The sequence below is a fragment of the Antechinus flavipes genome, chromosome 1, assembly GCF_016432865.1.
Source record: "Antechinus flavipes isolate AdamAnt ecotype Samford, QLD, Australia chromosome 1, AdamAnt_v2, whole genome shotgun sequence".
Classification (NCBI taxonomy): domain Eukaryota; kingdom Metazoa; phylum Chordata; class Mammalia; order Dasyuromorphia; family Dasyuridae; genus Antechinus; species Antechinus flavipes.
In genome coordinates, this window is record NC_067398.1 from 309928338 (window position 1) to 309955342 (window position 27005).

Genomic DNA, 27005 nt, shown 5'->3' on the forward strand with positions numbered 1-27005 from the left:
GCTTCCAATCTAGCATGAATTTATTAAAAGGTTATCTTGTGCATTATGTTGCAGTTAGTGCTGAGGATACAAAGACATGATTGTTTGAAGTGAGAACACTAATAGCTATGAGGTTCAAAAAAGTCTTCTTGTAGAAACTAGCATATGTGATGAGCCTTGAAGGAATCCAGGACTTCTTTGAAGGTGAAGGGAAAGGAAAAGTTGCATTCTAGGCATGGGCATATCTTATTTATTATTCCCGCAAGGCAAAGAGCTAACATTCCAAGTCTAGATAACTTTGGCTAGAATGTAAACCGTGTAGAGTGCAGTAATGTGATATGAGTGTGAGAAGGTAGACTGGAGCCAGATTTTGAAGGGTATTACATATCAAGCTGGGCAGTTTATAATTTATCTTGAGAGGCAAGAGGGAGCCATGGAGGCTTTTCAAGCATGATAGTGATGTGATCAGATGATCACAGGGGAGATTATTTTGACATTTGTGTGGAGGATGCAATAAAATAAGGAGCATGTGTGTGAGAAGTCCAATTACTGGGTTCTTATTACAATAGTCCAGTTTTAGACGTGATCCCAAATGAGGATTGTGACCATATGAGTAGAGAGGAATTGACAGCTATTTAAGAGATTGTGGAAGTTAAGTATAATCATGGACATGGACATTGATTGCTTTACAACAGGTTAAAGAGAAAAAGAGTAGAAAATGACTATTTTCTTTCTGCTGTGGTGAATGAGTACTATCTCCTGGTGGGTAAAGGCAAGGAGCTAGAACCTTCTATTGAGTTGGAAAGGTGTGTGTGATTGGAAGTATGGTTTGCCTTCAAGAGAGGTAGGTAAATTTGAAGAGGCAGTGATTTAGTAGGGGAAAATAATGTTACATTTTGAATGCCAATAGGGTTTCCATTTGGATATATCCAATAAATGGTTGGTGATTTGAGACTGGAGTTCAGGAGAGAACCCAAAGTTGGGTACATCTGGAAGTCATTTGTAAAGAGAAGAAAACTGAATCCATGTTTGCCTATGGATAAGAGAACTTTAGAGAACTCATTGTGGGATTCTTATAATTTGTTATGGGAATTAGTGATAGCATCTATTCCGATAGGCAGAGAATCAGAAAAGAGATGTTTAAAGAAAATTGAGGGAAGAGAAAATATCTAAAAGAATTGTGTTGATCAGCAGTGATAAACAGCTGGGAAGCAGAAAAGTGTGGATATTTATAGCTGTGGCATTCTTGATAGCAATAAGATATCATCTTACCTTCCTACTCTGTTTTAGTTAAGCGTTGGGAAGGCCCTATATGTTATCTGATCTAAATCTGCCATCTGCCTTCAGAGAGGGATTAGTAGGATAGGATTATAGTCTATGGGGGCAAAGTGGGGTACTCAGAGGGACCTTGTAATCTAATGATTAGGGTGGAGCAACATTACATTTCTCCTGGCCCTCACTCTTTTCCTCGCACCTAGATACCAACAAACCCAGTTCAGTTCCATTGGTCTTAGTTTCAGCATATGCTGAAATTTCAGAAATTTCTGAGAGTATTGGTGCAAGATAGCCTAAAGGGAAAAAAAAAATTGATTAAATTTAATTTTCCTAGATCATAGCAGGACTTAGAGAGTTGGCAGTCACACTCCTCTCTCATCATCCAGAGTTTTAAAACTGTAGTTGTTCCTCTACCCAAAGAGTTCTAAGGTCATTTTAATACTATCTAAATTTGGTCCTGCCGTGAGCAAAGTTAAGCCATCACTTTGATTTTTTTTTCTTCCGAATGGCCTGCATACTCTTCTAGAGTCTCATACTTAGTTTTTGGAAAGCAGATATTATCTATTGCTGAAAATTATACCCCAAAGTCTTTCCAGTATGATAGACCTCATCAGAGTTTATATTCTTTTATTATAACTTTCAAGAATTTTGGGCTACTTCTGGGCTGAGATGGGGCACCTGAAAAGTTATTTGTAGATGCTTCTTCAGAAAAAGATGGTATGCAGAGATGTGAAATGATATGTATTTTTATATGTGACCAATATATTGATTTTTTTTTAATTGAACTTATTTGTTATAAGATAGAATTTTTTATTAGGGTAGAAAGGTGTCATTAGGAAGTCAATGTGATATTAGAAAGAAAAGGAAGTATCTAACATTATCAGCCTGTTTTTTAGGGTTGTGTGGACTGGGTGCAAGACCCACATTAACTTATCAGAGACATTTTCAGGTACAAAGAGAAAGCATTTCTTTAATCCCTGCAGGGAGAGACCCAGATGCACCTGGGAGCCATCCCAACTTCGCCATGTGCTCCTGGAACCTGGCCAGCTTCTGCCTTGTCCAGGATTTAAAAGCAAAAGATCCGAGTCTTTTCATTGGATAGATTAAAAGGACAGAACCATTTTTGACCAAGGGTCACCAATGTTGTTTGCTTCCTGTGGATTATGTCACTTCCTGTAACTTCACTAACTTTCTGTATCCCAGGGTTCAAGGCTGGGAATAGGGATCATGTGACTTCCTGAAACTCAAGGTTCAACTGGGTATAGGGATCATGTGACTTAGGCCTAGTCTCATAAACTTGAGAAAACTTCATCCAATCAGTCCAATTTAGGGTGTTTTGAACAAAGTTATGCTAACAGAGATAGAAGATGTGAAGAACTATCTCTTTAACTTTAACTTCTATCCCATTATGCCAAACTTAGCTTAGGGGCTCTGAAGAGATTAAGAAAAATTGGCTTGAGTTTCAAGTGATAGCTTTTAGATCTTTGTCCTAAGTTACAGACCATAAATAAATTATGTCAAATTACTGTAATTAAACTAAGCTACCCAGAAAATCCATTACTTGGCTAAAAATTCAAGGCAACAAAGTTATAATACTAGAAACTAGGTCAGCCACCCTACCACCCACATATCTGTAATCCATGTTACAGAACTAATCATCAGCTTTTCTTTAATAAAAGTGTTTGCTACACTGTCTTTATAATTTTTCTTTCTTTTTTCCAAGAAATTTGGGGACTATAGTATCCTGAAATGGCTTTTTCTGGGTAAACTTTCTGGCAAAATTCTGTTTTGGGAAATCAAGGCACGAAATAGCTTCTGGGCCCATAGTAGGTACAGAGTGATTTGAATACAATATAATTAATCAAAATCTTGCTCTTTTGTGTTTAATGTATTCCTCAGTGGTTTCTGAAGTATTTTCTAGTTTTTAAGGACTCCATTCTGTGCTTTTCTGTTGTTTCCCCATTTTTACTTTGCTTACCATTCTATACCAAATTCCTTCTTTCCCATTAGCTTGATCTACCCTCCTGTATGATACTGAAAGAAAAGGGTAATAGAAACTTACCCATAGAGCACTTGCTCTACAAAAACTTTGTCAGGTAGGTAGGTAGTATAAATATTATCATACCCACATTAAAACTTAAATTTTATTGAGATATTTTGTTACATCACTGAAATTTTTCCTAGTATTCTTCTCCCACTCCTCCTGGAGATTTATCATCTGTTGACAATAAATATTCTTTAAAGAAAAAAAAAGAAAAAGAAGAAAAGAAAAAAGTCAGCAAAAATGATCAATACATTGAAAATGTTGGAACATAAATAAAATAATTTTTTACCTCCTTGTACCTCCTTACAAAGCAAAGCAAAGATTTTGGTGGGGGATGTGGTAGAGAAGATATAGGTGGGAAGAAGTTGTCTTCTTATAGCTCTTCTTTGTAATTCTGCAACATTTACTTTCAATTGTTTTGTTCCACTGTCAATTAACTTCATGATAGTTATTGTGAATTTTGTTATCTTGGCTTTGCTTACTTTACTCTGCATCAGATATGCCTATTTTTTGAATGAGGAAGCTGATGCTCAGAGAGGCCTAACTTGCTAAGGTGATATAGAAAGCAAGGTTTTGTGTGAGAATTTCAATGGAAGTGTCCTTACTCAAAGTCAGAATTCCTTTGCTCTGTCACACTGATTTCATTCAGATAATTCTTAGTGCCTTGCAGTTTATTCCAGATTGCTATGAGGTTCTCTGTCTCACAAGTACTGTTTTTAGGTAAACCAAAATTTCTTTGGGTGGCACTACTAAATTTTACAGACTTTAAAAAAAAAGTGATATTTATTTTGTCTTGGATAGCCGTGTTTCTACTGATTCTTATCTTTTATACTTGAAGGAGGGAAAAGTATTGCTATTGTAGAGATAATGTCCTCCAATTATTTGTTGTCATATTTTAATTCTTTTTTATTTATGGTTTTATAAGTCATCATTTTTAGTTTGGCATTTTCCTTTTATAAGGGGATTTTGAGAGAGGCTGAAGTTGATTTTCCCCCCCATTTTGGGGAAGAAATTTAAACTTCCCAGGGAATGTGTAAACTTTCCAAGAAATACCTAAAGTTAACAAAAGTGAAAATTCAAATCAAATCTTCAAAGTCCAGATCAAAATTCAGATCAAAAAATGGCAGAATTTGATACAATGAAAGCAAATTGTAAAATATACATTTTGAATCAGTATAAAGAAAACTTAACAATTAGAGATCTCCAAAAGTAAAAGGAGAGGTAATTAGTACTATATTATTTGAGGTTTTAAAGCAGATATTTGATGGTTGCTTGTTGGAGAGGAAGAAAAGAGGTATAGATCAAACTATAGTTGAGTAAGTATGGGCCAGGATAACTTCTGAAGTTCATTACAACGCTAAGATTCTGTTTTTCTTTCCTTTTTAAAAATGTATTTTTATTTATTTTGTTATCTATTTTCCAGTTACATTTGAAAATTTTTTAACATTTACTGTAAAAATTTTTAAGTTCCACATTTTCTCCATTTCTCCTGCTCTTCCCTACCCCTTGTTTAAGACAAGCAATATGATATTGAGTATACACATGAAGTCACGTAAAATATATTTTCATATTAGCCATATTGCAAAAGAAAACACACAATATACCAAGAAAAATAAAGAAAGTGAAAAAAATTATGTTTTAGTCTGTAGAGTTCATCAGTTTTCTCTCTGAAAGTGAATAGCATCAATGGGTCCTTTGGAATTATCTTGGATTATTGTCTTGATTGGAGTACTTAAGTCTTTTCCAGTTGATCATTGTTACAATATTACTGTTATTACATACAATATTCTCTGGTTCTGCTCACTTTTGTATTAATTCATATAAGACTTAACCAGGTTTTTCTGAAACTATCCTGTTTGTCATTTCTTATAGTACAATAATGTTCCATCACAATCTTATATTACAGTCTTGTTTAGTCATTCCCCAATTGATGGGCATCCTTTTAATTTCTAGTTTGTCACCAAAAAAGAGCTGTAATAATATTTTTGTACATATAGATCCTTTCCCCTATTCTTTGGTCTTTTGGGGATATAGTAGTGGTTTTAGTAAATCAAAGCGTATGTATAGTTTCATAGCCCTTTGAGCATAGTTCCAAATTGAAGAATAACATTTTTAAAAAATATGTTGCAACAGTGGCCTTTGATTCTACTATTAGGCAACATTCCTAAGTCATGGCTTGAATAAAAAGAATGCTGAAGTGAGAGAAAAGTGATCTCTTCTTATTCTACTTTAGGAATGCATCTAAACAACAATCTGAACAACTTGAAGTTTGGCAGTGACCACCACAGAATATCTTCTCATGCACAGACAGCCACAAAACAAGGGAAGCCAGAGCTGCCCTCTACAAGAACAGGAAGTGACAAGATTGTTCTGCTTGTGTGTAATAGAGCGTGCACTGGACAACAGGGGAAAAGGTAAAACAGGTCTATTTCTTAATGAGTTGCTCAGATTTAAAGTTTGGTTTGTTTTTTTTTTTTTTAAGACTTTTTAGTTCAAGTACTCTTTCATCTAACAAGGCACTGGAGAGATAAAGATTGCTTACTATATGTGTCACAATATAATCTATTTTGAAAACTAGTATGATAGAATTTATGTTTACATGTATGTCATATAGAGATATAGAATTCCAACCTCAACAGATCAACTAGAATTTTGCTTTTTGTTTTTTTGCATAGGAATACTTTATTGTGAATGTTGATCCTTGTTCTGCTTGTAATTATTCTATTGTGAATTCCCATAACATTCCTCTGTCTTAAGGCACTTACCATATTTAGTTTATATTATAATTATTTGTGTACATATCTTGTTTCTTCTTCTAGGTTGTAAACTCCATAAGGGCAAAGATTGTGTCGTCCTCCTCCTCCTCCTTCTTCTTTTTTTTTTAATATTTTATTTTGTTTTATAATAACTTTATATTGACAGAATCCATGCTAGGGTAATTTTTTTTATAACATTATCCCTTGCACTTGCTTCTGTTCTGATTTTTCCCCTCTCTCCCTCTACTCCCTCCCCTAGATGGCAAGCAGTCCTATATATGTTAGATATGTTGCAGTATATCCTAGATACAATATATGTTTGCAGAACTGAACAGTTCTCTTGTTGCACAGGGAGAATTGGATTCAGAAGGTAAAAATAACCCGGGAAGAAAAACAAAAATGCAAATAGTTCACATTCGTTTCCCAGTGTTCTTTCTTTGGGTGTAGCTGCTTCTGTCCATCATTTATCAATTGAAACTGAGTTAAGTCTCTTTGTCAAAAAAATCCACTTCCATCAGAATACATCCTCATACAATATCCTTGTCGAAGTGTATAATGATTTCCTGGTTCTCTCATTTCACTTAGCATCAGTTCATGTAAGTCTCTCCAAGCCTCTCTGTATTCATCCTGCTGGTCATTTCTTACAGAACAATAATATTCCATAACATTCATATATCACAATTTACCCAGCCATTCTCCAATTGATGGGCATCCATTCAATTTCCAGTTTCTAGCCACTACAAACAGGGCTGCCACAAACATTTTGGCACATACAGGTCCCTTTCCCTTCTTTAGTATTTCTTTGGGATACAAGCCCAATAGAAACACTGCTAGATCAAAGGGTATGCACAATTTGATAACTTTTTGGGCATAATTCCAGATTGCTCTCCAGAATGGTTGGATTCGTTCACAACTCCACCAACAATGCATCAGTGTCCCAGTTTTCCCGCATCCCCTCCAACATTCATCATTATTTTTTCCTGTCATCTTAGCCAATCTGACAGGTGTGTAATGGTATCTCAGAGTTGTCTTAATTTGCATTTCTCTGATCAATAATGATTTGGAACACTCTTTCATATAAGTGGTAATAGTTTCAATTTCATCATCTGAAAATTGTCTGTTCATATCCTTTGACCATTTATCAATTGGAGAATGGCTTGATTTCTTATAAATTTGAGTCAGTTCTCTATATATTTTGGAAATGAGGCCTTTATCAGAACCTTTAACTGTGAAGATGTTTTCCCAGTTTGTTGTTTCCCTTCTAATCTTGTTTGCATTAGTTTTGTTTGTACAAAGACTTTTTAATTTGATATAATCAAAATTTTCTATTTTGTGGTCAGTAATGGTCTCTAGTTCATTTTTGGTCACAAATTTCTTTCTCCTCCACAAGTCTGAGAGATAAACTATCCTATGTTCCTCTAATTTATTTATAATCTCATTCTTTATGCCTAGGTCATGGACCCATTTTGATCTTATCTTGGTATATGGTGTTAAGTGTGGGTCCATGCCTAATTTCTGCCATACTAGTTTCCAGTTATCCCAGCAGTTTTTATCAAATAATGAATTCTTATCCCAAAAGTTAGGATCTTTGAGTTTGTCAAACACTAGATTGCTATAGTTGACTATTCTGTCTTGAGAACCTAACCTTTTCCAACTAATCTATTTCTTAGCCAATACCAAATAGTTTTGGTGACTGCTGCTTTATAATATAGTTTTAGATCAGGTACAGCTAGGCCATCTTCATTTGATTTTTTTTTCATTAATTCCCTTGAGATTCTCGACTTTTTATTGTTCCATATGAATTTTGTTGTTATTTTTTCTAGATCATTAAAATATTTTCTTGGAAGTCTGATTGGTATAGCACTAAATAAATAGATTAGTTTAGGGAGTATTGTCATCTTTATTATATTCGCTCGGCCTATCCAAGAGCACTTAATATTTTTCCAATTATTTAAGTCTGACTTTATTTGTGTGGAAACTTTTTTGTAATTTTACTCATATAATTCCTGACTTTCCTTTGGTAGATAGATTCCCAAATATTTTATGCTATCAACAGCTATTCTGAATGGAATTTCTCTTTGTATCTCTTGCTGTTGGATTTTGTTTGTGATGTATAAAAATGCTGAGGATTTATGGGGATTTATTTTGTATCCAGCTACTTTGCTGAAATTATGAATTATTTCTAATAGCTTTTTAGTAGAATCTCTGGGGTTTTCTAGGTATACCATCATATCATCTGCAAAGAGTGATAGTTTGGTTTCCTCATTGCCTACTCTAATTCCTTTAATATCTTTCTCGACTCTTATTGCCGAGGCTAGTGTTTCTAATATGATATTGAATAATAATGGTGATAGTGGGCAACCTTGCTTCACTCCAGATCTTACTGGGAAAGGTTCCAGTTTTTCCCCATTGCATATGATGCTTACTGATGGTTTTAAATATATGCTCCTGACTATTTTAAGGAAAAATCCATTTATTCCTATGCTCTCAAGTGTTTTTATTAGGAATGGATGTTGAATTTTATCAAATGCTTTTTCTGCATCTATTGAGATGATCATATGGTTTTTGTTTGTTTGGTTATTGATATAGTCAATTATGTTAATAGTTTTCCTAATATTGAATCAGCTCTGCATTCCTGGTATAAATCCTACTTGGTCATAGTGTATTATCCTGGGGATGATTTTCTATAATCTTTTTGCTAATATTTTATTTAAGATTTTAGCATCAATATTCATTAGGGAGATTAGTCTATAATTTTCTTTCTCTGTTTTCAACCTACCTGGTTTAGGTATCAGTACCATGTCTGTGTCATAAAAAGAGTTTGGTAGGACTCCTTCAATCCCTATTTTTTCAAATAGTTTATTTAGCATTGGAGTTAATTGTTCTTTAAATGTTTGGTAGAATTCACATGTAAATCCATCTGGTCCTGGGGATTTTTTCTTAGGGAGTTGGTTGATAGTTTGTTCTATTTCTTTTTCTGAGATGGGACTGTTTAGAATATTTACTTCTTCCTCTGTTAGTTTGGGCAAGCTATATTTTTGGAGGTATTCTTCTATTTCATTTAAGTTGTCAAATTTATTGGCATAAAGTTGGGCAAAGTAACTCCTAATTATTGTTTTAATTTCCTCTTCGTTAGTGGCGCGTTCTCCCTTTTCATTTTTAAGACTAACAATTTGATTTTCCTCTTTCCTTTTTTTAATTAGATTTACTAAGGGTTTGTCTATTTTGTTGGTTTTTTTCATAGAACCAACTCTTAGTTTTATTAATTCAATAGTTTTTTTACTTTCAATTTTATTGATCTCTCCTTTTATTTTTAGAATTTCAAGTTTAGTGTTTGACTGGGGGTTTTTAATTTGTTCCTTTTCTAGCATTTTTAGTTGCAAGCCCAATTCATTGACCTTCTCTTTCTCTATTTTATGCAAATAGGCCTCTAGAGATATGAAATTTCCTCTTATTACTGCTTTGGCTGCATCCCATACATTTTGGTATGATATCTCATTATTATCGTTTTCTTGGGTGAAGTTATTAATTATGTCTATGATTTGCTGTTTCACCCAATCATTCTTTAGTATAAGATTATTTAGTTTCCAATTATTTTTTGGTCTACTTTCCCCTGGCTTTTTGTTGAATGTAATTTTCATTGCATCATGGTCTGAAAAGGATGCATTTACTATTTCTGCCTTACTGCATTTGAGTTTGAGGTTTTTATGTCCTAATATATGGTCAATTTTTGTATAGGTTCCATGAACAGCTGAAAAGAAAGTGTACTCCTTTCTGTCTCCATTACATTTTCTCCAGAGACCTATCATATCTAATTTTTCTAGTATTTTATTTACCTCTTTGACTTCTTTCTTATTTATTTTGTGGTTTGATTTATCTAATTCTGAGAGTGCAAGGTTGAGATCTCCCACTATTATAGTTTTGCTGTCTGTTTCTTCTTGCAGCTCTCTTAATTTCTCTTTTAAGAAATTAGATGCTACACCACTTGGCGCATATATGTTTAATATTGATATTGCTTCATTATCCATGCTACCCTTTAGCAAGATATAGTGCCCTTCCTTATCTCTTTTAATTAGATCAATTTTTGCTTTAGGTTGATCTGAGATCAGGATGGCTACCCCTGCTCTTTTGACTTCACCTGAAGCATAGTAGATTTTGCTCCAACCTTTTACCTTTAACCTGCATGTATCTCCCCGCTTCAGGTGTGTTTCCTGTAAACAACATATTGTAGGATTCTGGCTTTTAATCCATTCTGCTAACCGCTTCCTCTTTATGAGGGAGTTTACCCCGTTCACATTTATGGTTAAAATGACCAATTCTGTATTACTTGCCATCTTGTTAACCCCTGTTTATGCTTTTCTCCCTTTTATCTCCCTTCCCCCCCTTCCCAGTATTAAGCTTGTGAGCATCATTTGCTTCTCACAGCCCTCCCTTTTTAGTATCCCTCCCCCTATCTTACCCCTTTCCCTCCCAGTTTCCATATTCCTTTCCACTTAGCTTATTCCTTCCCTTTTCACTTTTCCCTTCTCACTTTTCAATGAGGTGGGAGAAGTTTCACCATAAATTGAATATGTCTAAAATTTTTCTCTTAAAGCCAATTCTGAAGGCAGTAAGGTACCCACTATATTCATCCCCCTCCATTCTTTCTCTCAGATATGATAGGTTTCCTTTGCCTCTTCATGAGATGTAGTACCCCCACTTTACCCTTTTTCTGGTACAATGCCCTATCCACATCTAGTTTCTAGAACAAGGTATACATGTATTCTTTATACATCTTTATATCAGAAATATAGTTCCCAAGATTAATCTTTACCTTTTTAGATTTCTCTTGAGTTCTATATTTGTAGATCAAACTTTTTGTTAAGTTCTGGCTTTTTCATCAAAAATAGGTGAAATTCGCTTACTTCGTTGAATGTCCATCTTCTTCCCTGAAAAAAGATGCTCATTCTAGCTGGGTAAGTTATTTTTGGTTGCATACCAAGTTCCTTAGCCTTTCGGAATATCATATTCCAGGCCCTTCGATCTTTTAATGTGGATGCTGCTAGATCCTGGGTGATCCTTATTGTGGCTCCTCGATACTTGAATTGGGTTTTTCTAGCTGCTTGCAGTATTTTTTCCTTCGTCTGAGGGTTCTGGCATTTGGCCACTATATTCCTTGGTGTTTTGGTTTTAGGATCCCTTTCAGTAGGTGATCGATGAATTCTTTCAGTTTGTATTTTACCCTCTGTTTCTATGACTCCTGGGCAGTTCTCTTTGATAATTTCCTGGAAAATAGTGTCCAGGCTCTTTTTTTCATCGTACTTTTCTGGGAGTCCAATGATTCTCAGATTGTCTCTCCTGGATCTGTTTTCCAGGTCTGTTGTCTTCCCCAGAAGGTATTTCACATTCTTTTCCATTGTTTGATTTTTTTGGATTTGCTTGACTGATTCTTCTTGTCTCCTCGAGTCATTCAATTCCAATTGTTCAATTCTGATTTTCAGTGAAGTATTTTCTTCACTCACTTTTTAAAAATCTTTTTCTAATTGTCCCATTGAGTTTTTTTGTTCTATGGAATTTTTTTCTATTTCGCCAATTTTGTTTTTTAGAGAGTATTTTCTGTTTCCAGTTCACTAATCCTATTTTTCAAGGATTTTATTTCTTTATCCACTCTGTCTTTAAATGAGTGGGATGACTTCTCCAGACTCTTTTGCCAAGCCTCCCTCTCCTTTTCCCATTTTTCTTATAGCTCCCTTGTGAGAGCCTTTTTAATTTCTTCTGTGAGGTTCATCTGTGCTGAGGAACAGATGATCTCCTCCTTTGGGGATTCACCTGGGGACTGTCTGTTTTTAGTCTCCTCAGGATTTGGAGTCTGCTCTCTATCTGTATAGAAGCTGTCAAGGGTTAAAGTCCTCTTCAGTTTTTTGCTCATTTTGTCAGAGAAGAATCAAAGACAAACTAGCAAAAAGAAAAAAAAGAGAAAAAACCCCTAAATGGAGTCTGCTTTTTTGTGGGGAGGGGCTGGGTGTGTTACCGAGCTTCCTCTACAGACTGCGGGGGGCAGTAGTGAGGCACTAGCCCGACTGTGCTGCGCCTGCGCTCTGAGACTCCGAGAGTGTGCTGAGACACTGTGGGGGAGGGGTGGCCAGGTCCCGAGAGACTCCAGCTGTTTGGGGTTGTATTCTTCACCCCTTTCCCTTCTCCCCTCCCCCGGCAGAGATGGCTGTGATCACACCCCACCCGGCTGTGAACTGCTTGCTGTGCTCTCAGCTGCCTGTCCTCAGCCTGCGCCCGATCTAAAACCGTCCCCGCCCTCATGCAAAAACAGACCTTTCTTGGCGAATCTCAAGGATGGCTTCTCTTGGTAACTATTTGTGGGGTTTTTTTTTCAGTCAAGCATTAATTCAGAGGCTTGTAATGGAATGGATAGTGAGGGAAAACGCGGAGCTTACACAGCTGTGTGCCTCCTCTCCGCCATCTTGGCTGGAAGTCCTTGTCGTCCTCCTTCTTATATCCCCTCTCCATCCATACTTAGTCTTGTACATAAATATTTCAGAAATTTTGTTTGAATTGAATGTGAAAAAAATCAATACATAATAATGGGTTATCCAGTGAGATAACCTTTGCCTGACTTTTGTGCCAACTTCTGTGCTCTAATTTGTAGAATGAGGGGAATGTATTACATAATAAAAATATTTCTTCCCACTCTGATGGTCTATGAACTTATCCTTTATTTCTTATCCTTTATATCAGCTATTATTTGCATATGTCATACCAAGCCTCTCAAGGATCTGTGCTGTTCATGAATTGGAGTAGTCAGTTAACTATACATGATAGACTGGTTGAACCAACTCAACTCTATACCACTTTCCCCTCAAATCTTTAAGTGCTTCCCTGCCAAATTACAAACCTAGATTATGCTTCTCCTCCCCATTTACCTCTGTTGTTCCTACTTATTTGATGCTGAATAGAAACAAAGAAAATCCCAAGACCATGTTTATTATGGCCATTACAATGTCTATATTAAACATGGTCTTGGGATTTTCTTTATTTTTTTATCTATTCTCAGCTGGGCTCTCATTATATTATTTTATTTCTCCTAACCAATTCACTCTTCCATTCTTAAAGGTAGCTTCTTATTTCTTCTCAAACTTTCCACCCCATTCTACCCTACCTTTTATTTCAGCTATGAACCTTCTTTCATTCTTCACTGAAAGCTCTGAGACTTATCTGTCAAGAGCTCTTTTTTCTCCCCTTTTCCTCATCTTATACCATTCATGCATTTTCCCCCACTCATTACCCATTTCCCCATGCCTAATCCTTCTCCTTGCCAGGCTAACTCTGGTCCTATTCCTTTTAACTTCTCTAGGAAACTGTCCTTACTATTATGCCTGAGTCTCTTATCTTCAGTCTCTCCCTATCTGCTAGCTCCAACTCTGCTTCCTGAAGCATGCTCTCATCTGGTTGTTCCTTAAGAATCCCTCATTTGACTATCCCTGCAAGCTCTTCTTCTTTTTATGGTTATATTCCTTGAAAAAAACAAAACAAAACTATTTTCATTGATTTCACTTCCTTTCCTTTCCATTGCAGTCTGGTTTCTCTATGCATCATTTAAATGAAACTGCTCTCTCCAAAATGATTAAAGATCTTTCACTTGCCCAAACTAAAGTTCTTTCCCCAATCCTCATATTTCTTAATTTCTCATCAGCATTATAGTAAATTACCAAGTCATTTTGCAGGCTCTTCTTTGAATTTTTGTAGAATTAATTTTTTCCTGGTCCTCCTACTATTCTAAGCAGTTTTCAGTCTCTTTTGGTGATTCTTCATCTTTTAAACACTAAGAGTGAGTGTCCCTTGAAGCTTTGTTCTAGACCCTCTCTCCTCTTTTGTTTCTATAATATTTCACCTGGTAATCTTATCATCTCTCATGAAATAAATTATTTTTCCTATGGAATGCTACATATCCATCTCTAATTTCTCTGTGGACTTTCAGTCACATATCACCAAATGCCTCTTAAGACATCTTGAACAGATATGTTCCACAGGCGTCAAGCTCAACATGATCAAAAGAAAAACCATGAACTCTCCTCTCAAACCCTGCCTTCATCCCAGCTTCTTATTACTGTAAGGGGTACCACTAGCTTCTGGTATTGTTCTTGACTTTTCACTCTCACTCACCCCACATTATCTAAGCAGATATTGTAAAATTAAATGCCACTGTACTGTTATGAAGAGAAGGGTCAGTTTGTAGTCATAGCCCTGGGTTTGAATCCTGACTTTCCTATTTGGAACCTTTGTGCCTGTGGGCGTTCAGTTCCTCATCTGCAAAATGCTGACCTCTAAATTAGGTCCATTCAGGCAATGAATCTATGCTCTTGTGATCCAGAAAAGGAGATAGAATCTTCATTGAGCCAGGAGAGTTCTACAGAAGCCGTGGAAAAAAGCTTTGGTTATTCGGTGAGAATCCACAGGGTCTAACTGCATTGCTATTTACATTCAATTTAGAAGAGATTCTTTACCTCAGTTGCTACCCATCCTGAATCATTGAATGGGTATGGCCTCAGTAAAACAGGTTTGTTGAGGACCTTAATTTAGAAAGGCCAACATCTCCAGTCATCTTGATATATATCTGGCCATTGGACCCAGATGGCCCTGGAAGGGAAAATGAGGCAGCTGACCTTGCATGTCCAGTCCAATTCATTTGCATGTCATGCCATCACCTCCTGAAGGTCATAGTCTTCTTCAAGAACAAAAAGCAAACAACAACAGCTGATAGAGTATTTGAACTAGCAGCTGAAAAGACCAAAAACCTATTTTAACTTAGGGAGGGACAAGATCTGATTATTCTTTAAGCATCATTAGATTCATCATCTCTCTTCTAACATGATCTAGATAAAACCGAGATATTATTTATTAGATTGTTTTCTTATTAATTTTTAGCTCTTTCTTCTTACTTCAGCAGCCTCAAAAGTAAAGTGAACTATTAAAAAAAAATTTATGGTACTCTTCTATTTGTACTATAGTTATGGAAATTTTTGTTTCTTTTTATCAGACTTGTTAATTTGATTGCATAGTTGTCTGAACAAACAGCATTCTTTCTTGGGAAACTTCAGATAGCTGTATTGTCAACTAGACTGTGGGTTTGAGAACTTTTATCTTAACTTATTCAAGATCTACTGGGTGTTCCCTTTTATCGCTTCTCAATCCTTTCTGGGACAAACTCTTCCCAGGTTGTTATTTCATAACCTCCTTCTTCTATGTTACTGGATTATTAATTTTAGAATATCCTGGTCTTAGAGGAGATCTTGGAAGGTCCTTTTTACTTGGAGCTTGAATATGATACAGCCTTTGGAACACACCTACTCCTATAAACTTCTAGACCAGGGAGTCTTAAACTTTTTTTGTGTGTTTTTCATAGATGGATCCCTTCTCATAATAATGTTTTTAAATGCATAAAATAAAATATATAGGATTACAAAGGAAACCACTTATATTGAAATAGTATAAATTTTTTTTCTTTTTGAAAAAAGTTCACTGATCCCATATTAAGCCTTTGTACTAAACTGGAGCTATCCTGGTCAGCTAGAACCCTTTAGAAGGAAGGAATTCACCTTTCCTATGGAATTAGAGGTGTTTTGACTTTCTGATGACTTTAATTCTTAGAGAATTCACCTGTAAGCATGTAGTTATTATTGACATTTGGGGCTTAGGGAATGTCATATCCAGCAAGTAATATAATATAGAGGAAATAGTATTTACTCTAAATTCAATGAGCTTGTTTTAACATGTTGTTTTTAATTCATTCTGCTTCCCTAGAACTTGGACTCTGCTTTCGCTGTTTCCCCAAAACTGACATTTTGTCTTCCTAATTTCACTGTACCTAGTTGATTCTTCTAGTCTCCTTTACTTCTGGCATTCAATCTTCTTGTCTGTCCGCCTGCTTAACAAGGAATACTTATGGTCCTGTTCTTTCTTTCCTGATCCTATTTCTACTTTGCCTGTCAGTTCCAAAATATTACTCTGGCCTATAAGTTGGTACTTCTTTTTTTTCTACTGTTCTCATGTCACTGAAGCTGTGAAGCAAGTAGTGTTGTAATATATGCTGAATTTTCTAGTTTCATTTCAGATTTAAGATCTTTCCTAAAGACAGTACAATCCTGATTCCAAATAATTACCCAGCCCTGACAAAATAATAGCATCTCATTTATATAACATTTTATATAATGTTTTCCTTTCAATAACTTTGTGAGTTATATGGTAGTTTACATATGCTCACTTTACATATGAAGAAATTCAAAAGTCAGTTACTTACTCATGGTAGGAATACAGTAGTAAGTAATAAGGCTTTTACAAACATTTTATTTTCTTTAGATTTGGTCAACCTTTTGTGCTACACTTAGAGAAGACAATAGCATGGGATCTCTTGCAGAAGGAGATTTTGGAGAAGATGCAGTATTTTTTGAGGCCCACAGTTTGCATCCAGGTGAGTAAAACATTCATGTTTCCATATCTTTGTATATTTGATAAAGAAATGGAGTTAACAAAAGTGATTTTAAAATGACAAATTCTTTATCATGAGGACAGGAAACCAGAATCTAGTGTAAAGAAGACTGAATGAAATGTAAGTTAGCTAGATTGAATTTGTTCAGATTTTCAGGCCTTCCTGGGTTGTTTCTTTCCTACTAAAGGAATTGGCTATTAAAAGATTTCCTTTGATTTGCCAGACATTTTATTAAAACACTTTCCCAATTAAAAGTATTTTGTGAATCTTAAAATACTGTAATCACATGAGCTATTAATCAACACTTAGAAAACTTGGCGAAATCCTGGTAGAACTTTTATATCTTACCCTGTCTTTAAGCATCAGTAGCTTTTTGCTTCAAAACAAACAACTCAACAATAACAACTTATCTCTTACTCTTAAAAAAGAAAACCTACACAAATATCAATGAGTATAAAATAATGTACAAAAATACTTGCCTTATTTAAATGATATTAATTGGATTTTAGCAAATGAATGTATATTTAAAATAGGTGATTTTTAGTAAGTTGGATTGTCCTTAAAGTACTTAAGAGGAATTCACTCACTTTGTGATTCCTTGATAAAATGAATTTTTATCTGTTCTGTAAATTTGATTAGATTAAATTTTTGCAGGAATATATTGTGCTAGGTATTCTAACTAACTTAACTCTTATGTTCTAAATAGGTGTGTCCATTTAGTTTGCGTGTTGTCAGTGTTGTGGGAATAACATACCTGCTACCACAAGAAGAGCAACCCTTGTGCCACCCAACTGTGGAAAGGTAAAATCACCTCTTTTCTGACCTCATTCCAGAGTGAACTTTTACCATGTCTTTATACATGGAATATCTTCTAGACATTCCTCATTAGGAATAGGTTCTCTAGCTCCATACAGAAATTGAAGTTTTCTTAGCTTACACAGCACATTTCTGGAATAAGAATGAGTCATCTGACATTTTTCTGTCAATTTCATGGCTGTTTTATGCTTTATATTTTGGTAAATAACCATAATAATAACTTATCTATTAATTGTAGATTTAGAGCTTGAATTATTTATTGATTATTATTGAAATATTTATTAATATATCATTTATTAGGTGCCTTCTGTATGCAAGGTACTGTTTAAGTGCTGGGGATACAAAAAGAAGCAGATGACAGATCCTGGTCTCAAGGAGCTTATGTTAGTATAAATGAGGGAAATAGCATGCAAATAAGTGTACATACATTTTTGTAAACATATTAAGTAATTGGTTGAAGGGAGGCACTAGGACCTGGGGAGGCACTCAGCTAAGGTTTCATGTAAGAGGAGATGTTTAAGGTTAACTTTGTGGGTAGTAGGGTATTCTAAGGCAAAAATGAAGAATGAATAAATTCTGTGCATGAAGGACAAGATTTACAAAGGCCTGATGGAAGATAAGAGATAGGAATGACATGTTTTCTTGACACCAGTTAGACTGGAGCATGGAATGAATGAAGGGGAGTAGTGTGCAAGAAATCTGGAAAAGTAGTCAGTTGGGAAGAAGTTAGATTGTGCAGATTCCTGAAAGCTGAATAAAGGTTTATGAGCAGGGAAATTTTATGTTTCTTCCTGAAGATATTTCTAAATATCTCTCTTAACATTTGGAAAAGGACTTATAAGTTACCTCCTAATTTTAAGGATGAGGAAACTAAGATGATGAATGATTTGCTTAGATAGTGAAATGGCAGAGCTAAAAATTGAACTAACTTCAGATCTAGCACTCTACACTGATTTCATGTAATAATTTTATAAAGATTCAAATCACTGACCTAACTTTATACAAAATGCCCTGATGTCTAAAGATATAGACAGTTTGAAGAAAAATAAATCCCTGACAACTTTATGTTCTTGTTGATGAAACTGTTACTTGACTTTTCTACACTTGGGTTCTGTACTGGAATGGAAAAAAGAATAAATTAAAAATTACACCTTCTAAAAATATAGTTTGATGACATAAGTGTGTTTTATTCTGCTACTCCCTGAAATAGAACTAATACTCTGTTCTTTACTTACTCTTATGTCTTTGGATCTGAGGTAAACAAAAAGTAGGAGGGAAAAATTTCTGGCAGTGTTTATACAATGGAATAAGATACGGGAAGGGGCAGAATGAGTTTAATTCCTTATATTTTTGAAATAAAACTTTTTTTTCTGTAGTGATTTATTTTTAAAAAATATACATTGCTTTATAAATCATATTGGGAGAGAAAAATCAGAGCAAAAGGAAAAAACCATGAGAGAGAGAAAAAAAAAACCCAGAAAAAAGAAGTGAACATAACGTTTTGATTTGCATTGTTTCCTTAGTTCTTTTTCTGGATGCAGATGACATTTTCTGTCCAGTGTTTATTGGGATTGCTTTGGATCACTGAACCATTGAGAAGAACCAAGTCTGTCATAGTTGATCATTGCATATTCTTGCTGTTATTGTGTACAATGCATTCCTGGTTCTGCTGGTTTCATATAGCATCAGTTTGTGTAAATCTTTCAAGGTCTTTCTATAATCAATTGGTTCCTCATTTTTTAGAGAACAGTAATAATAATCCATTACCTTCATATACCACAACTTGTTCAGCCATTTCCAATTCTTTGCTACCATAAAAAGACTTGCTATAAACATTTTTGCATATGTAAGTCCTTTCCCCTCCTTTATGTATCCTTGGGGTACAGACCCAAGGTCTGCTAGGTCGAAGGTTTTTTTTTTTTTTTTTTTTAATTATAGCTTTTTATTTACAAGATATATGCATGGGTAATTTTTCAGCATTGACAGTTGCAAAACCTTTTGTTCCAGTTTTCCCCTCTTCCCCCCACCCTCTCCCCCAGATGGCAGGTAGACCAATACATGTTAAATATGTTAAAGTATATGTTAAATACAATATATGTATACTTGTCCATATAGTTATTTTGCTGCACAAGAAGAATCAGACTTTGAAATAGTGTTCAATTAACCTATGAAGGAAATAAAAAATGCAGGCGGACAAAAATAGAAGGATTGAGAATTCTATGTAGTGATTCATGCTCATTTTCCTGAGTTCTTTCTCTGGGTATAGCTGGTTCAATTCATTACTGTTCTATTGGAACTGATTTGTTTCATCTCATTGTTGAAGAGGGCCACGTCTATCAGAATTGATCATCTTGTAGTATTGTTGTTGAAGTATATAATGATTTCCTGGTCCTGCTCATTTCACTTAACATCAGTTCATGTGAATCTCTCCAGGCCTTTCTGAAATCATCCTGCTGGTTATTTCTTACAGAACAATAATATTCCACAATATTCATATGCCACAATTTATTCAGCCATTCTCCAATTGATGGGCATCCACTCAGTTTCCAGTTCTGCACTACAAAGAAGGCTGCCACAAACATTCTTGCACATACAGGTCCCTTTCCTTTCTTTACAGTCTCTTTAGGCTATAAGCCCAGTAGTAATACTGCTGGATCAAAGGGTATGCACAGTTTGATAACTTTTTGAGCATAGTTCCAAGTCGCACTCCAGAATGGCTGGAAGGGTAAATAGTTTTATAACTTTTTGGGCATAATTGCCTGAATTGTTCTCCAGAATGGTTGGATCATTTCACAATTCCACCAGCAGTGCATTAGTGTCCCAGTTTTATCACATCCTCTCCAACATTTGTCATTATCTTTTCCTGTCATCTTAGCCAATCTGAGAAGTGTGAGATGATACTTCAGAGTCGTTTTAATTTGTCTTTTTCTAATCAATAGCGATTTAGAGCATTTTTTCATGTAATTATAAGTGGCTTTAATTTCATCATTTGAAAATTGTTTGTTCACATCCTTTGACCATTTATCAACTGGGGTATGATTTGTATTCTTATAAATTTGACACAATTATTAATGTATTTTAGAAATGAGACTTTTATCAGAAATACTAGCTATAAAAATTTTTCCTCAGTTTTGTACTTCCCTTTTAATCTTGTTTCTGTTGGTTTTGTTTGTGCAAAAACTTGATTACATTAATCAAAGTTATCCATTTTACCTTTCATAATGTTCTCTAGTTCTTCTTTGATCATAAATTCTTTCCTTCTCCAAAGAGCTGATCGGTAAATTATCCCCTTGCTCTCCTAATTTGTTTATGGCATTATCCTTTATGCCCAAATCATGTACCCATTTTGATCTTGTTTTGGTATGGGATGTGAGCTGTAGGTCTGTCTGAATTTCTGACATTATTTTCCAGTTTTTCTCAGCAATTTTTGTCAAATAGTGGGTTCTTGTAACAGAAGCTAGAATTTGGGGGTTATAACATACTGGCCTTGATTGTTGTGTCATGTGTATCTAATCTGTTCCACTGATCCACCACTCTATTTCTTATCCAGTATCAAATGGTTTTGATGACTGCTGCTTTATAATTTTAGAATTGGTACTGCTAAACCAACATCCTTTGCATTTTTTTCATTAATTCCTTATCTAAGAACAGTAGTTAGTTATCTTCTATGACTTGTAATACTTGGAAAGCCATCAATTTTTATAGGTTCAATTGTTATTTCTATGCAGACATATATCTATGTATATTCTACTTCATATAAGCTCTTTTTAGCTTTCCTCACTTCTTTTAAGAATTAGTTCATGTCATACTTTAACATATTTAACATGTATGAAACTACCTGCCATCTAGGGGAGGAGTGGGGGGAAGGAGGGGAAAATTTGGAGCAGAAGTTTTTGCAAGGGTCAGTGTTGAAAAATTACCCATGCATATGTTTTGTCAATAAAAAGCTATATAAAAAAGAATTAGTTCATGTCATCATTCTGCAGAAGGCCTTCTATCTTTGACTGTTAATGCCTTTTCCTCTAGATTACCTTCCATGTATATATCAGGTTTGTACATAATTCTTTATATGTTGTTTTCCTTTTTAGATTATGAGCTCTTGAGGTCAGGAGCTGTTTTTTGCCTTTTCTTTGTATCTACATAGCTTAACACAATGCTGGCATATAATAAACATTTATTAAATGCTTAAGTGAGTTTACATAGTCTAACCTTCATTTTTTTTTTCTGTCAATGTCCATTATAAAAATCAAGAAGTATATGATGGGAAAAATCTATATTATAAACTGGACTGAAAATAGCTATCAGATTAGGGCTTAAGTATTGTGTAGATCATTATAGTATGACAATAGTATTTTATCTGTTAGGAATGTTTTGTTTTTTTTTTTTAATTTTAGATTCAAAAAATCTAAATGTCATTCCCCTTCTGCATCCAAGTCACTATCCTTAGTGTTGTTGGACATGCAAAGAAATGTCTGACATAATAAATACATGCTCCTAAGAAACTCCTGATTAAGATGGAGAGACTAGACTTGTAAAAAGGCAGTTGACATTAAAAGGCAGTATATAATAAATTTCTTTTGGGTACTACAGAAAATAATGGTAAAGGGAGGGAGAGATTCAAGTAGATTAGAATTGTTTGGAAAGGGTTTACATTTTAAGGCTTCTCCAGGTCTGCCCGTATGGCTATTTCTGTCCTACCAACTTTGGCTATTAACCTGCAGTACTGATCGAGTCTCACCTGGTGAACAGGAATCCTTTGTACAAGATCCCTGACAAGTGGTCTATTTGATTTCTATTTTATGACCTTTAGGGATGGGTATCCAGTCCACTTTTGTACAACACAAGTTTTGGGAAATTTTGCTCATATTGAACTGAAATATTCTTTTTTTTAACAACTTTTACCCATTGCTTTAATATCTGTTTTGGGGTCAAACAGAGCAAATGTGATTCTTCCATATAATTATTATTATTAATAACAACAGTGGTAATAACACTGTTGGTAGGGTTGTGAATTATTCTTCCAATTTTGAATTCTGCCCAAGAGACTATATCTTTGAATCCAGCAATACCACACTAGGTCTGTATCTCAAAGAGATCAAAGAAAAGAGAAAAAGGCCTATATGTTCAAAAATATCTATAGTAGTTCTTTTTGTGGTAGCAAAAAATTGTAAATTGAGTTTATGCCCATCATTTGGAGAATGGCTGACCAAGTTGTTGGTATAAGTTTGTGATAAAATAGTAATATGTTATAAGAAATGACAAACAGGATGGTTTCAGAAAAACCTAGGAAGATCTATGTAAACTGATGCATTGTGAAATCAGTATTGTAATAGTGATCAACTGTGAATGACTTTAGCTACTTTGATCAGTATAATCCAAGATAATTCCAAAAGATCCATGATGGAAAATGATGCTCTAGAGAGAGAACTAATGAATTCTGAATATAAATTGAAACTTTTTAAAAAACTTTTTTTCATTTTTCTTGCTTTTGTTTTGTTTTGCAATATGGCTAATACAGAAATGTTTTTCTGACTTCACATATATAAATTGATATTATATTGATTACCTTTTCCATGGGTGGGGAAAGGATGGGAGGGAGGGAGAGAATTTGTAACTCAAAATTTTGAAAAACAAATTCCCTCCCCCTCAATTAAATAAACAAATAACTAAAAGGAAAAAAAAAAATAGGGGCAGCTAAGTGGCGTAGTGGATAGAGCACCACCCTTGAAGTCAGGAAGACCTGAGTTCAAATTTGGCCTCAGACACTTAGTACTTCCTAGCTGTGCCGACCCTGGGCAAATCACTTAACCCCAATTGCCTCAGGGGAAAAAAGATTAAAAAAAGAATGAATTACAGAAAATAGGAGACAGGCTGGGTCTTGAAGGGTCTAAAGAACTGAATAATGGAAGAAGGGAGAAGACAATTTAGGAAAAACAATCTGAATAAACATGAAGTGATAGATTTACAATGTCCAATTCCTGGACAGTGAGTAGATTCTGCTGGAACAGAAAACATAGTAAAATTAGATGGATTAAATAGAAGTCAAGAAATAAAGAATCTTGAATTACTGATTGTAGATTTTGGATTTGATTCTGGAGGCAGGGAAGTATCACTGAAGGTTTCTGAATAGCTGTTAAAATGGGCATGATGGTTTGGAAAGATTAATTTGACCTGGTTGTGTGGAAGAAGTTGGAAGATGGAACATTTAGACAGGAACACCAATGGGGGTATGGCTTCCTGACTTCCAGCCCAGCATCTTCTTCCCACTTAGCTTCATAGATGAACACTTTTAGAACTAGATGGGCTCCAGAGATCACTTAGCCTCATCTCTTCACTTTTCATTTGGGGGAATCAAAAATCCAGGGACATTCCATTTTTCAGTTCTGTAAGTAATGCCATCTGACTCTCTTCCTTTATGCTGGAAGGATTATGTAATGTATCACTGTAAACACAGGCCAACCTCGTGGTTAGGTAAGAAACACTGGACTGGAGCCTATAAGCTAGCACATTGCAGTGCTTATTTCTTGTGAATAAAGTTAGGACATCTGTGACCAACTAAAGTCTTTTTGCCTCATCCGGTGCAGCTAATACATTAACATTGATGTATCTGTAATCTTATAGATAGGCAATTACAAGAAAATTCCCAGGTGATTGGAGGAAGGGCTGAAAAAAGTGAAGGGGAGAGGAGACTTAATTTGAACTCAAGAAGATGTGAGTTCAAATCCTGACTCACTAGTTTTGTAACATTGGGCAAATTACTTGACTTCTGTTTCTTAACTGTAAAATGGAGGTAATAGTAACACCTCTTTCTCAGTGTTGTTGGGAGGAACAAATGAGATTTTTTGGGGGTATGTATTGAGCTTATCACAATGCCTGACACTTAGTAGGCACTGTATAAATGCTAGCTATTAATAATATCTGGCCTTGAGAGATGGGTAGGATTTATTTTAATCAGGTGGAGGTTTGTGAAAGGAGAAAGAAGTGACTGAAGGCATAAAATTGGGGATGCACATGACATATTTGAGGAGCAATAAATTGAACAGTTTGGTGTGATTGGAAAAAGTTCATATAGATATTAAGGTGGTAGCAGGTGTATCTTTAAATTCACAACTATGCATTTTTTCCTCTTATGCATAGCTCCTTTTTTGTTCTCTTAGTTGATAGGAAGTAGATTTTCAGAAGTTCTCTTTCAACTATTCTTTTTTGTTATTTTACTGCAAATTGATTGTCACATAGTTTGAAAGAAAGAAATTTATCCTTTAGTTATGATCTGTTGTTTAAATTATACACAGAGTCCAAAATCCAGTTACTTACTTTAGAAGAGTTAGATTTATAAATTTAAATGTCAAAATTAGTTTGTTAAAAATCATTAAGTGTAGGAGATGTCTTTCTCTATTTTGGGAAATGAGGAAAAAGCAGTATTTGGGGGCAGACTTTCGTTTGTTATAGCTAATGTTCAAACACAGTTTGTTCATAAAAAATGAAACAAACATATATAACGTAGCTTTTGAGTGGGAAAAGACTTCAGAATTCATCTAGTCTAATCCCCTCATTTTAAGCATAAGGAACCAGAACTAGAGAACCCAAGTTACAAAGGGAGAAATTAACTTAGCTACAATTACTTTTCTTCTCCTTCAAAAAAAAAAAAAAAACTTTTCTTCTTCTTCTGTCTGCCTTGCTTACTCTTGAATATAATTGGCTTCTGATTACCTCACTCAAACATTTTTGAAAATCTATCTTGTTCTCTAATAAGCCAACCAGATTTGCCTTTCTCCTATGTGTGTATATCTTTATTCACAAAATGACTTTCTGGGGATTTCCTTAATGACCACTTGTAGGAGCCTCTTTGTCTTGCACAAAATAAATGAAGCAAATTCTGTTCTCCAGCTCTAAGTTTTTGATAGCCTGTTTATTCCCTACAAAATTTCCTTTTATCATAATGAATTTCTTTGTTATTTTATGGAGAATCTTCTTCCTTCCTCTCTGTCACAACTCTACTTGGTCTCCTATCTATTGAGTTTAGTTCTAGAAATCCTTCTTGGCACAGGGTTATGCTAAAAACACTACTATTATGTAGTATGTAACCAAGAGCTTGGCTTCTAATATCTTTTGAATGTCAGGTATTTTAGTATAGTTGAATAGTAAATGTCTCTGGAGTAAGAAGACATGAATTCAAATTCTGCCACTAACCCTTACTTACAGATATTACCTGGGACAAGGCACTAACTTTCCCAGGGTCTCAGTTTCCTCATATGTAAAATAATGAGATTGAATTAGGTAGCCTTTATAGAAGGGGCTCTTCAGAACCAGGAGATCATTATATACCTCAACAACGATAGTATATGAGGATGTATTCTGATGGAAGTGGATCTCCTCAATAAAGAGAGCTAATTCAGTTTCAATTGATCAAGGATGGACAGAAGCAGCTACACCCAAAGAAAAACACTGGGAAATGAATATAAACTGCTTGCATTTTTGTTTTTCTTCCTGGGTTATTTATACTTTATGAATCCAATTCTCCCTGTGCAACAAGAGAACTGTTGGGTTCTGCACACATATATTGTATCTAGGATATACTGTAACCTATTTAACATGTAAAGGACTGCTTGCCATCTGGGGGAGGGGGTGGAGGGAGGGAGGAGAAAAATCGGAACAGAAATGAGTGCAAGGGATAATGCTGTAAAAAATTACCCTGGCATGGGTTCTGTCAATAAAAAGTTATTTTAAAGAAAATCCTTTACAAAAATAAAAAATAAAGAAGGGGCTTTTAATCTAGGGTCTATGAACTGACTTTTTAAAAAATACATATATTTTTATAATTTTATTGTTTATAATTTTATAATTACATTTCATTATAATTGGTTTCTTTTACAAACTTATTTCGTTAATTTAAAAGTATTACTCTGAGGAGGGACCTAACTGCTAAAGGAATCTATGATGCAAAAAAGAATAAGAACCTCTACTCTAAAATTTCCCTCAGATCTCTAATTTTAAGTGAACTTTAAAATGATATAGCCAAATTGACTAAAGAAAGTGGCATCTTTAATCCAGTTGCACCACATTTTCATATTTGTTTTGTGATGGTATTAGAAGGGTTTTAATCAAATTCAGTGTACCTCTAAAGATATATTTGAAATTCAGTTTTGGGGCACTGCCATTTTAATACTATTTTTAAAAATGATGGCCAATATCAGTTTTCCAGTGGATTTATTGTCTACAATTTTAGACAGACTTCCATCAACATTGGCACATGCCTAACCTTTTTCATCTGATGCCAGCTCACATGGGACTTGAGAGATTCTTTGGATCCAGAAATTAGAAGAGGAAAATGTTAAAAGAAAAGTAATTTAGGGAAGCTAATTCAAAGGGCAGATCCACCAAAGAGCATCGTACTATTTCTGAGTTGGCTCCCTACCTAAAGAAATGTAAGACGTTAGAGCTGAAAAAGGGGGATAGTATAATTCTCTCATTTAACAGATGAAGAAATTAATATCCAGACTGGTGTCAATCACTACACAGTGTAGTGATGGATTTCTGGCATATACAGCCTAGAACTTGGGTCTGCTGACTCCCAGCCTCGTGTTTGTTCCCACAGCTTTCACAGCTGCCTCCTTCCTCAGCCACATCTCCACTCCACCCCTCCTCCCCACCCACACTG

General features: G+C 35.0%; 1 protein-coding gene across 1 annotated transcript in view; it reads left to right on the forward strand.

Annotated features, from left to right (window-relative positions):
• USP31 (ubiquitin specific peptidase 31) overlaps positions 1-27005 on the forward strand; it is a 140651-nt gene that overhangs the window by 71394 nt on the left and 42252 nt on the right. Inside the window, exons 7-9 of the mRNA XM_051964828.1 lie at positions 5532-5712; positions 16402-16513; positions 17238-17332. Coding sequence (XP_051820788.1) covers positions 5532-5712; positions 16402-16513; positions 17238-17332 — 388 coding nt within the window. The remainder of the gene's footprint in view (positions 1-5531; positions 5713-16401; positions 16514-17237; positions 17333-27005) is intronic.